This window comes from Equus quagga, chromosome 13 (genome assembly GCF_021613505.1).
Source record: "Equus quagga isolate Etosha38 chromosome 13, UCLA_HA_Equagga_1.0, whole genome shotgun sequence".
Classification (NCBI taxonomy): Eukaryota; Metazoa; Chordata; class Mammalia; order Perissodactyla; family Equidae; genus Equus; species Equus quagga.
In genome coordinates, this window is record NC_060279.1 from 54,186,799 (window position 1) to 54,199,840 (window position 13,042).

Here is a 13,042-nt window from a genome sequence, read left to right on the forward strand (position 1 = left end):
AGTTCATCAGAGGTGACATTTCCTTACCACCTAAATCACTGGGTGACTCACCTGCTTCGGAAGGAGGGGTCAAGGGAAGATGAATGTGTTCAAGACAAAGCTGGGCTTCCTGGCTCACGGAGTCCACGCAAACTCTCTGCGGTTTACCCCATCCCCAGGACTAGTTCGCTCTCTCAACTCCTCATCTCTGTAAAGAGCATCCTTCAGACCAGCCCTCCTCACCTCTGGGACTCGCCCGCTTTCCTCTGGCTACAACCTGGCACATATGCTCCTCTATTTCACTCAGTCCTCTATGGCCACGGGTCTCAGTTAATGGCCCCTTCCATACTGAAAACTCTCCATACATTTCTTTTAAAACCTTTTATTCAATAATATATACTTTTAAAATTATAATATGTAACTGCCCTTCATGCCATATATGCCCCCATTCCCGTACTGTGGAGTCTGTGGCCGGCCAGTTAACGTGGTCTGCTGGAAAAACAGGCGGCCGCAGGACGAATCAAGGGGCGCGGGGGAGCAACAGTAACCAACAACCATTTTGCATACCCTTCACATTTCCCATGCTTTCTGGGTCAGGAGGAAGTCAACAGGAAGCCAAAGGCGTGTGAACCTTTTACATTCGGAAGTGAGGTTTGATAAACGGTGGTGGGCTGCCCTTCGGTTGGTCTAGTTCGTGCTCGCCAAACCTGCCACCATTTTGTGTCTGCTCACGGAACGTGATCTCTCTACACACGTTAAGACGTTTGATTTGGTTCTTGTTCTGCTTATGGAAAAGTGGGAGGAACCGCAACAGACCTGGGGAAAGAGATGGGAGGAGGGGAAAGATGGCATTAATTAATCTGACAGGAGGAAGGACAGGCCTCCACTCACAAGTGGCCTCCTTCTCTTGAAGAGTGCTGGGGACAGTATGCAAGCTTGACTTTCCCATGCCACTTTGCGGAAAACCTAGCTAAGAACTGCCTCTATGGTTTCAGGTTTCAAACGGTACCCTCTTCCTTCCTCTTCTGATCACCATTAACAGAGGCAGTGTTTGGCACGGCCTTCTGTGAGAGCAAGAGGAAAGTTCTGGACACTGTGACCAAGTCTCCTCCCCTTCTCTCAGGTCCAGAACGCTGATTTAGTGAGGCCTCCTGACCATTCCATGCAAGCCAAGCTACAAGTTCAGCAGGTCAAGTGTAGATCCCCATCAGACCCAACCCTATTTACTGAGAACATCTTGGGACTAAGAATCAGATGACTGTCTTTACACAGGGAAAGGGCCGAGTCCACTAATAAAGAGCAAAAAGGGAGCTCAAACATTTTTAACTCTCCCCTGGAAGCAGCTGTCTGGCACGGCCTGCAAACCTCATTTCTCCTTCCATGTCCAGCACAGTGAGTGGGTGGTGAGATGCCAGCAGTGTCTCAGAACAGAAACACAGCACTGAGAAAGGACTACGGACCTGGGAAGCTCTCACACAGAAACACCATTTCATGAACACTCTCTTTGGGTAAAGGAGCAGGGGTCTTACTGCTTAGCATTTGAGAAAGGCTGCGTGGTGCTTAAATTAAGAAAGAAAGAGCTCTATTTGCCTTGAAGCACTTCGGAAACTGATTTCTAAGCATCCAACTCCACAGAGAGACCAGTCAGTGAGAAAAGAGCTCAATAAATAAAGACACTGCCATCTGCCAAACGATAGCAGGTGCCCGCCTATGTTGCAAAAAATGGGGCTGCAGAGATTTTTCAAAAATGCAGAACACTCTGCCACAAAGGTTAAAGTTGTGCAAGACAACAGGTCAATCCGAGAGGCAGGTGTCGCAATGGTGGAATTCAGAATCAACTACCAAGAAACAGAACAATCCCCACGACACCACTCTAGTCCCCTCTCCTGCTACAGGAGTCGTCACACCAAGGTGACTGACTGCATCCACCACACACACATCCCACAGTTCGAGGCTCATCCCTCCGCTCCCCCGAGAGACAGGAAATACAAGGTTAAGGCCCTCACAGCAGTGGCTGGTCTCCCACTTGGCAGGGCTGGTGATTAGCAACATTTTTATTTAAGAAAACAGGATTTAACACGGCGTTTTTCTTTCTTCCATGGACAGCAGCACATAAACCACACATCAGTCACCCAGTGATACAAAGAGGTGGCCCATCGTGTCTGAAGCAGTCATTTGTAAATCACACCCCAGGCAGTGTTGCTTTTCTGCAAACAGAAGGAAAGTCGGCTCCATGGTTCTTGAAGATTTGTCCAAGCTTTCCACTGGGTGTCAAGATTTCTGTCCCAACCTCTTAGTCACCATTTACAGCAAGAAAAGCCAGCGAGTGAAAAACTGTTAATTTATTGATTCAATGAGAGTTTTCTCTTTTTAAACAATCCCCAATACATGCAGTTCAGGATTAACCATCACATTTGTAGCACATTGTTGAGACTCTACACAAAGGTATGCATCACCTGTATATCCCATCACATCGTTTTCCCCAGCCTCTATACCACCTTGTTCGGTTTGTTTTCATTAACACATCCATATAGCTCAAAAAACGTACGTTCTTACCAGTCTTCTTAGCCAGCTGTTTCCCCGCCACCTCCCCTCCCTCCTGTTCCCACCCTGGGGTTAGTTTTTAAAGGCAGGACATTACTGTCTTAGATTTGTTAAGCTCACTGACAAACTTTGGCTTCTTGTGTGCTCACGTGGACCTTGCTTTTGCTTTTGAAAGGGGTTATATTTCAATGACCTTGACTCTGATCAGTTATTATCCACTCCTATTTATTTGCAGGAGGGAAGTGTGCTTTTTCCTGTGGGTGCTCATGCAGAAACAAGGGTTACTAAATGAATCATTTAACCTGAACTGGCATTAAAGGAAACTGTTAACTGGGCTCTCTCAGCTCCGTTTCAATATAAAAATTTTTCCAACTGTCGCTTGCATCCCAAAATAATTCTGCTTCCATCCTCATCGACGCAGCACCTGGGAGAACCTAAGTCATTTCCCTGAGTAGGTGCAGCCTGAGACCCACAGCCGTCCCGTCAGCTCTCTCTGGGCCTCAGCATCTGCCTTGAGAGCACCACCTTTCGGTCCCACTGGAACCAATCCAGGGGCAGTGCCCATCTCAGGGCACATTCCAAGTTTTCATGTCCCCTAGTTTTCTCCCCTCAAGAGGTCATGGTCCCTCCTCAAGATCTACCTTTTGCCTGTTTTTCTTATTGGTTCCCTTTCTCCCTTTAATAGCCCCTCTCCCAGCTCCCAAGGATTACAAGCTCTTCTATCTCCTCTAATCAGTCTGAGAGCACTTCCTTCTCTGCAAAGAAATACATTTGCTTTGAGCCTTGTGAGTACCAACATGCTAGAAAATGTTAAGAGCCCAGTGGAGTGGCTCACGTTGAAGCGGTTCACATAACTGGCATCGGCCCTCCTCTGACCGGTAAGAAGACCCGGGAATGCCTGGTCTGCATTATACACTGCGGCTTCTCCCACCCAGTCCCCTCCACAGGGAGAGGAGAGGACAGGAGCAGGCCAGTGATATGATCCAGGGAGAGCGAACTGCCAGCAAACCAGATGGAACTCCCCACACTCCCTCGGTTCTGCTCTCACCATGCGGGTCCTCGGCTAAGCAAGCCTGGGTAGCTATGCTCACGTGCGGCCAATGAACTATGACACACTGATCTGTGTTTGGCACAGGAACCTTTTGTCCTCACCACACCAGGTCTAGGTTCTTGAACACAGGCAGTACCTGAGATGATAGTGTAACACTACCCTGTTCCCCACGTTTTTTGCTTTGCTTTAGGAAATAACAAGTCCTTATCATAGGCACTTTTAACCAGTTATAAGGTACTGAAGCAAACGAAATGTCTAATGAAAATTACTGAGATGAATTAAAGAAATAATATGCTACCTGAAAAGGATATTAGGGGGGGAAAAATCTACCACAGCTTCATCTAAGACTAGACTCCCACTCCTAGATACATACATACGTACACACATACATACTCTCTCTCTCACACATACTCTCTCATCTCTCTTCTGGAACTCTCCAAGACCATCTCCCAACCAGGGTAAATACTCTAAGGTCTCAGGGGAGCTGGGCCCATCTGGACACAAAATGGTCCTGGAGCTAGGTAAACGAGAAAAGGTCTGGACTAGACTCACTTCAGTTTGGGAAAGAACCACCTACAGTCAAGCAGCCAGGAGGCTGGGTGTCAAGACCAGACTCAGACAGGAGCGAGCATTTTAAACTCAGTCATGCTGTATGTCTAAGGCATGAGGAGAGGTCAGAAGCATAGGTGGCGTAACAGTACAGTGTATGCAGAAAGACAATGACTCTTGTGTCAAAGCGGCAGCTGCAGAACGCAGGACAGACAGGTCGGCTGTGTTTGCACTACTACATCGTGACCAAAGGAGAGAGAGGCAGAAGTAAGGCACCTGACTCTTCTCCTCCAACTGCTTTTATTGCCTCTGGGGGACCCAAGGGAAAGAAACGGTTACCGCTTCACCAAGACACTCCAAGAGGCTTCCCCTGCCTGGTCCAGACAGGCAACTTAAAATTTAAAATGCTGGGTGACAAAGGAGGGGATGAGAGGTAGGGGACAGGAAGGACACACAGTGGCACATCTCCCTGACAATATCTAACAGTTCGGTGTTGCCTAGAAGGGCACATGAGAAGGCTTTTAATAATCCCAAACACTGAATTTTGCTGCCTGACATGTCAACATAGGTTCAGCCAAGAGCTCATGTCTTGTCTTTGATTTTCAGGTAGAACACGTATACATTAATATACAGAATGTGCAACGCAGGCAGTAACTCAGTGCATTTCTTGGCCTTGGGATCTTAATTTTTAATCTGTAAGCTCAACTCTACAATAAGAGTTTTATTTGCATTTTAAATTTCCACCGACCAAACGACAAAAATAGAATCTACATTTAGAGATAGGACCTGCTACCAATACCAATACGATTTTATTGGAATATGGAATGTAAACAGATGTTTTCAAACAAACAATCTAACCTTATAAAAATGTATGGCATTATTAAATAGTTAATAAAGAAATCCTAAAGTGTGATGTGATGGCAGACACCTCTAGCTCTAGCCTAGGTGTGTGACGTCCCCACAGCTGTCAAGGCTTGCAGCTGGGGTGAGGGGACTGCTTGCAAATCATACTGGTGACAAGTCCCCCAAAACGAAATCAGCCCTATTTTTTTTTTTTTAAACAAAATCTAGCTCCCTTTGTTAATGTGAAGGCTAGCACAATGGAGCCCAAGCTTTGATACTTGCCCAGGAGCTCCACTGCCTTCCCCGAGCCCCTTGGATGCTGCTCTCCTCAGTTGCTTGGGTCATGGGGCGGCCCTGCCCACACGACTCCAGTGCCTGCATGTGGGACTCAGCTTTGCCACCACATTCATGTATTACCTATCAGAGCTTAAAAATGCAGATTACCCTAATTACAGCAGGAAATTGTTTCTCATGGGGATAAAAAAAGAGGCAAAAAGGGAGGGGTGGGGAAGTACGTTTTTTTCACACAGTAAGTCTTTCCTAAATAAATTCTGATAGGACATTTTTCTCCCTCCCCGACTTGCCTGAAGACTGACTTTCCAGCTTTAGTTATGGTTGTGAACAAAAAGTCTTTGTTTCAGAGAGGTGCATTAAAAGAGGTGCACACACAGGGATGTGCTGAGAAAGGTGAGGTTTTCCTTACAAGGCGGCAAAAAAAAAAAAAAGCTACATGAAAAAAATAGCAGTAAGATTTTATGCTTAGGCAAATCAGCGAAGGATAGAGTGAGCTCAAGTTATGCACTTAGCACGGAACTTTGATGAGACTGATGGGCCTGTCCACGGCATCACCAGGTTTAAAGTGAGGCCTCCTGACATCGAAGGGGGCTCTGTGAGGGCGACTACAGTTTGCTCCAAAATGAACACACTCAGAAGAAAACCGCAGGGTTGAGGTACATTTCCTAGAGAGCTCATGTCATAAAAAAATACATAAAACATGAATTTGTATAAGAGCTTAAAAAAAAAAAATACTGTCACCGTTTTAATATCTCCTTTTCATAAATGAGGCTGGTGTGTCAGTACAGACTGCTGACATTTTGCTAAAACTTGAGCCTGAATCTCACCAAAGGAAACCCAGACCACAGAGGAATAGATGGGAAGCCAGAAATTCAGAGCTTGTTGACTGAACGAGTTAATTCAACAGTGGTCTCCTGTTAAATAAGGGAAATGTACAACAACTCCGAGCCTTTCATCCCCCATGCATTCCAAAGGGAGAGTCCCCTCAGATCCTGAACTGTGTGCATCGTCACGCTGCCAGAACGGCAGCTCCCTGTAGACTAATACTGGGGAGTTTCTTTTTGACAGACTTTTAGGTCTTTACTGTTCTTTGCGTTTGGAAGGAATGACTAGAATTTCTTTTTATCACACTGTAGTTTTCCTTCAAGATTTCTGTTTGGTTGGTTGGTTTTATTGGCAAGCATCAATGCCGCATTACCCGTCGCTTTCCAGTCTTCATCGGGCTGCTGTGAGACCACTGGAAAGTACAGCATTATCTGTACAAGGCTGGGACTGCTCCTTCACCACGGGGTCTGCAAGAAAACAGGAGGAAAGTCAGTGGAATCGGGGCTGGCCATGTGGGAGATTTTATGGTTAGGCAAATCAGCAAAGGTTAGAGTGAGCTCATGAGCATCACAACAAACGCAACTCTTCCACAGTGAGATAAAGAGAGACCGCCAGGAAAGTCAGGGCCAGGAGGGCAACAGAAATTACAGAATTAAGGTTATAGAAAAACCAGACACTGAAAAATCACCAGGGGGAATTACTCTTACAGTCAACTCTTATAGTTCCTCAGAATACAAGTTCAATTACTGAGATTCATGGAAAAGAGAGGCACAGAAACACTCATTTCCCACTGTTCAGAATTTCTCCTAATTTTCTTATGTGTTATTTTCCTTGAATACTAACATCACATCCAAGCCCCAATTTCTTCAAAGCTTGTGCAATAATAAGCACTTCAGAGGAAAGGGTGACTAAAAAGAGCCGTTAGAAGACCTAGCAATTTTAAGCAACAGCAGTTTAAAAAAAATTTTTTTGAAGTATGATGTACATTCAGAAAAGTAGACAGATCATGAATTACATGTTATAAACATGAGTGTTCTCAATTCAATCTAACACAAAGGGTGAAAATAGCTTTCTGTGCAGGAAACTGGAAAGGGGACACTTGAGCTGCACTAGTGTGAGGTCGGAAGGCTGAGAGTGAGACCTTTTCACTCTGCTGTCTACTGACGCTCATGGGCCAGCAGGTGCCACACCACACAGCAACCCATTCTTCAGGGGAGATTTAGTTCACCTCCAGAGGGGAAAAAAGGAGAAGGAAAGATAGCATATTGGTCAAGCAAGAGACAGGGTGCAAGTGTTCATCTCGATTCAGAGAGTGAACTGAGATAGGTCACTTAACCTCCCTTATTCTCAGTCTCCTCTGGGACTGGACTAAAACATCTCACACTGCCGCCAGTAAGAGGAAAGTCTGAGACGTACTTTATCAGTGGGGAGAACTATATGCACGCAGAACAATAAGCAGCCACATCAACTGAATATGCACCCAGAGTTCCAAGTGAGACCTAAGGAGTCTGTAATTCAGACAGGAGTTTAGTGAGGTCTTTCCATACCTGCTCTCCTTTCCCCAAATTCCGTTTAACTTATTTTCTTCTTTAAAAATTTACTATGGTTACCTTATCACTTTCACCTAATTACTTGTTTTTTGAAGGGGAAATAAAATCTTTGATTAGTTCCTACACAAATGTATATATTTGAAAAAAAAATTTAGATACCAGTGATCTATAAACTCAGGGCCACAGGGAATGGTCAAAGGGACCAGACTCAAGGGAGCTGCAGTGGAGGACAAGGAAACACCTTTGGGGATCAAGAAACAGATCTGCAAAGCTGTCTCAACAGTCTAGAACTAATGAGGCCAAAGTCCAGGGACAATTCAATGCAAATACCTAGAATTCTCTTGACTGGTGCCAAGCATAAAGGGTAGAAGAGCTTTCCCTTTAATAGATTCCCCCGAGACTCACAGAAGTATGGGTGCTCCATGGCCTCTTTGGCGGTCAGTCTCTGTTGATGGTCGTATCGCAGAAGTTTGTCCAGAAGATCTAGGGCCTCAGGGCTGACAAGGTGTCTGTTCTCACTATGGATAAAGTTTTCCCAGCGTTTCCGTGAATGTCTGAGGAGAAAAGGGAAGCATTAGTATTCTGAGATTGAATTCAACAAGAATCCTTCCTTATGTACTAGGGCTGAAGGCAACAAAATCTTAGAATACTGCACTGACAACAAGCTCGTTAAATCTCACTCTTCTGGGTACCGACTCCACCCCCACAGTTACAATCACAGCATCCTCAAACAAAACAGTGCCCTGATACATGAAATTAATTAAAACTTCTACATCTGATTTAGAATTTGTGGAACCCTTCTAGATTATGTTTTATGCCCAGGCTTTTAGTCAATTCTGGGCGAAGCACAGAGGTAGCTGAGTAATTTTTATTGTTCAGCAAATATATTTAGAGAGCTAGCCTCAGAAACATGAAGCCTCATAAAATAGTTTGAAAATTGTCAACACAACCTATGCATTTCAACGCTACTGCACTGTTTATCTGAAAACATGGTTTAAAATTTGCTACCTTATACAAAGTCCATTACACAGAACATAAAGAAATTATAAATCTCTATTTAAAAGAATCACATCTTCTAAGATTTTCCACTAAAATAAGCATATGTTGTACCAAAAAGCTTTTTTCTGTAACACTGTGATTTTGTCTTCCATTTTCTATTGATAAACAAGTTATCTCTTAGAGAAGTAAAAATGATTAGAAGACACATGTAAGCAATGCCCAAATATCTCAAAATAAGTTAAAAAAAAAAACAGAGCAAAAAAGGATCTTTCAACTTTGACATGCTCAGAAAGGCGAAAGAGCTTGAGAAAGCACTTTCGGCTCAGCTTCCCCCTCCTGAAGTGGGTAAGTGAAATCCTCTTTCTTTCCCTCTCTCTTACTTACTGTCCCAGGATATCGTTGAAGTGTGGATCCAGGTCTATGTGATACTTCTTCAGGTACCCATATAGCTCATCTGTTCCCAGGACCTTGGCAATGCGAACAAGCTGAAACACAAAACAAACTGACCAAATCACTGAGCACGGGGCTCACTGCCAGCCCGTGAGGATGCTGTACAAGGACTCAGAGCACCTGCACCTCACCACATCTCCAGGGACCAGACACAGACCCAGGCCCGGGGCAGAGAGGCAGCAGAGGCAAGGACACCAAGTTCACGTGAATGCACATTTCAAAACTGCCTTTAAAATGGTAACAGAACTTACGACAATAATCTTCTAGAAGCTGATGATTATGGGGCATCACAACCTAATGACTAGAATCCAGTTTAATAGACAAGGAGGTGCCTGACTTCTTCACAGACCCACTTTAGAAGCTGGGCACAAGATAGCATTATGTGTCTGTATCTTTCTGGGGACCTGGTAACCACAGACAAAATTCTGTGAAATTCTTTACCCTGAAGAAAAGTTCAAGTGCAGATGTTGAGTGCCATTTAGGGGCTCAAGGACAGAATCCCTATCAAGGGATGTTGTTTTCTTCGCATCTGCCCCCAAATGGATATGAGTCAGATGGGGTCTGCTCACCTGGTCGTAGTTGTCCTGTCCATGGAAGAAGGGTTCCTTTCGAAAGATCATGCTCGCTAACATACAGCCCAAACTCCACATGTCCAAGCTATAATCATACATCTGAGGAGATAAGATATTTTAGAATTCAAGCAAAATAAAAAGTAGCTGAGAAAAATTGGAAATTACCATTTTGGAGTGGAATAAAGACTAGGTTTTGAATGTATCCAAATTAACTACACAAACAGTAAACCAGGAAAAGCCCTAAGGAGATGTAAAAAGAACCCAGAGGCGCTGTGCTGACCATTTTACCTGATAGTCCACGAGGAGCTCTGGTCCCTTGAAGTACCTGGAGGCGACACGGACGTTGTACTCCTGCGCAGGGTGATAGAACTCCGCCAGGCCCCAGTCAATCAGCCGCAGCTGCAAATAGGACACAAACGAAGGAGGTGAGAGGACTGTTTCTAGAGGCCTGTGCCTTAGAACAAGGCCACGTCACATCAGATAACAATTATTTGGCCACATAAAAAAATGTTAGCAGGTGCACTGGCTAAAAAACTACACTTTCAGCAACTGCATAAAAGGTTATCTCTAGAGCAGAGCACTCAGAATCTGATTCGCTTTTTCTCTTTTTAAATTTAAATGATCCCGGCTCATCATCCTCTCTACATCAATAGAGCTCAAGCTTTCTTTCTGCCTCCATACCACTTAGATGTGTGACACATTCCCCCATCATTAACAGCTTTCATTATAAGCTCTAGTCATAACTGAAAGGCTTGGGGACATATGCCCCACTCCTGGACAGAAGCACTATTCTAGCTTTTCATTAACCTAATACTAGTGATTCATTTACTCACCAATCAGGGACAACCAGAATTGGATACCGAAAGGAGGAGGGACCCAACTGTACTTTTAAGGCCAGGCAGATTGGTCTGAGGGTTGTTAAAAAAAGAAGTAGAAACTATCAGCTGTAGTTTCTTTCGTGAGGCCCTCCAGAGAACCAGGACCAAAATAAACAAGTGGTTACAGTTAGGGTCAGCTGTCTACCTTCCTTGAGTACTTTGCTTATGCAAAGTAGAAACCAACACTGGAGACTGGAGAAGTAACAGTTATCACAAGTCTGCCAAAGCAAACAGCCTGGGTCTCCAGAAACCACCTAGGTCCTGGCCAGCATTTTGGTCTGCCCTAAGCCTTCCAGTGAAAGGCTTGTTGCTGCCTGGCTGTAATGGTACCTTTTTCTGTTGGTGATCTATCATGACATTGTGAGGTTTCACATCCCTGTGCATGATTCCCTTGCTGTGGCAGTAATCCAGAGCCTATTAGATAAGAAAGCACAGAGAAAAGTAAGCAAACCCTCTACCACCCCCCAATGCAAGCATATTCTTATTTGGTTGTGACAGCTTGACTTGAACAGTCTCCCAAGGGGCAGCTTACTGTCTGTAACGAAAGAGAAAAAACATGCTTCAGAAGACACCCCTGCTGTCTGTGCATACTACGTTGGCAGCTGGTAGGAAGGGACATGAAGGGCTATCATGAAGGTTTCTTAAAAAGGGGGAATGACACCCTTCTTCAGGCGCTCCTCTCCTAATTGTAGCTGGTAGTAATTTACCAACCACCTGGATTTAGAAATCATACATTAATTTGTTGGTCTAATTTGATGTGCTTAAAGCCAGATCTGGGAACCTCCCTGGAGTCACCTCTCATAGTGGTTCAAAGGACATGCAGAAGTCCATGTGGACACAATGAATGACATCCACATACATCTTTCAGCGCAGACTGTCTTTTAGGTAAGTATTCCATGCGGGTTTTCACGAATAATATGCATTTTAACATTAGTATTTTCCTTAAAAACAATCCCTGAACCATCTGGTCTTTAATTATAATTATATTATTACTCTAGGGAGGAAACTGCTTCCTATAAGATAGTTGATATGCAAATAAGATTTTTAAGTGTACAAGTCAATGATTTTTTAGTAAATTTATGGAGTTATGCAACTATTAGCACAATCCAGTTTTAGAAATTTTCCATTATCCCAAGAATTTCCCTTCAGCTTGCCTGCAGTCAATTCTCATTCCCATCTTCCTCCTACTTTCCCTTTCCTTTCCCTCTCCCTCCAACCACTGATCTATCTGTTGCCATGGATTTGCCTTTTCTGGACATTTATAAAGTGAAATAATACATAGTACTCTGTCTAGCTTCTTTCACTCAGCATAATGATTCTGAGATTCATCCACGTTGCTTTTTTCTTGCTGAATGGTATTCCACTGTATGAATCCAGGTGACAGACATTTGGGTTGTTTCCACTCTTTGGCTATTACGAATGCTGCTGCTAAGAACATTCACGTACAAGTCTTTGAGAGGACATATACTTCCACTTTTCTCAGGTAGATTCCTAAAGGTGGAAATGCTAGGTTGTATGTAAGTTTACATTAAACTTTTTAAGAATCTGCTTGTTTTCCAAAGTGGCTGCACCATTTTACATTCCCAGCAGCAACGTATGAGAGTTCCGATTTCTCTACATCCGTGCCAACACTTGCGATTGTTCCTCTTTTTGATCATAGCCCTTCCAGTGGGTCTGAAGTGGTACCTCACTGTGGTTTTGATTTGCACTTTCCTAACGAGTGATAAAGGTGAACATCTTTTTCTGTGCTTATTGGCCAGCCTATAGAGGCATACCTTGGAGACACCACAGATTCGGCTCTAGACCACTGCAATAAAGTTAATATAGCAATAAAGTGAGTCATATGAATTTTTTGGTTTCCCAGTTCATGTGAAAGTTACGTTTACACTTACTGTAGTCTATTAAGTGTGCAACAGCAATATGTCTAAAAAAAACAATGTATATACCTTAATTTAAAAACATTTTATTGCCCAAAAATGCCAACCATCATCTGAGCCTTCAGTGAGTTGTAATCTTTTTGCTGGTGGAAGGTCTTGTAAAAAACACAGTATCTGCGAAGTGCAATAAAATGAGGTACGCCTGCATCTTCTTTAGACAAATGTTGATTCAAATCTTTCACTCATTTTTTATGAGTTATTTGGGTTTTTTTAAAAACAAATAACATAAAAATTTGCTCCTAAATCTCCCTTTTCTAACACAGTAACTATTTTCATAAATTTCAATGTTAGGACCTTTGGTTTGTCTTAAAAAGCACTTGAAGCCTACATGAATCTCATGATATACTCCTTGAGTTACAATAATGACAGCAACCCAGAATCTCACCCACCTACTATGTGCTTGGCCCTGAGCACTCTTGGTGGAGTTTTCCATGGGACAAGATTAGGGTTTCTCAATCTCAGCACTGTGGGCATTTTGGACCAGATAACCCTTTGTTGTAGGGAGCCGTCCTGTGCATTACAGGATGTTTAGCAGAATCCCTGGCCTCTACCAGTAGTACCTCTCCAATTG

General features: G+C 43.8%; 1 protein-coding gene across 1 annotated transcript in view; it reads right to left on the reverse strand.

The window, feature by feature from the left end:
* Positions 1–335: 335 nt before the first annotated feature.
* Positions 336–13,042, reverse strand: part of CSNK2A2 (casein kinase 2 alpha 2) — a 39,367-nt gene continuing 26,660 nt past the window's right edge. The window contains exons 7-13 of the mRNA XM_046682039.1: positions 10,865–10,948; positions 9,945–10,055; positions 9,654–9,755; positions 9,019–9,119; positions 8,041–8,189; positions 6,459–6,552; positions 336–795 (exon numbers count right to left, since the gene is read on the reverse strand). Coding sequence (XP_046537995.1) covers positions 6,476–6,552; positions 8,041–8,189; positions 9,019–9,119; positions 9,654–9,755; positions 9,945–10,055; positions 10,865–10,948 — 624 coding nt within the window. The 3' untranslated portion in view covers positions 336–795; positions 6,459–6,475. The remainder of the gene's footprint in view (positions 796–6,458; positions 6,553–8,040; positions 8,190–9,018; positions 9,120–9,653; positions 9,756–9,944; positions 10,056–10,864; positions 10,949–13,042) is intronic.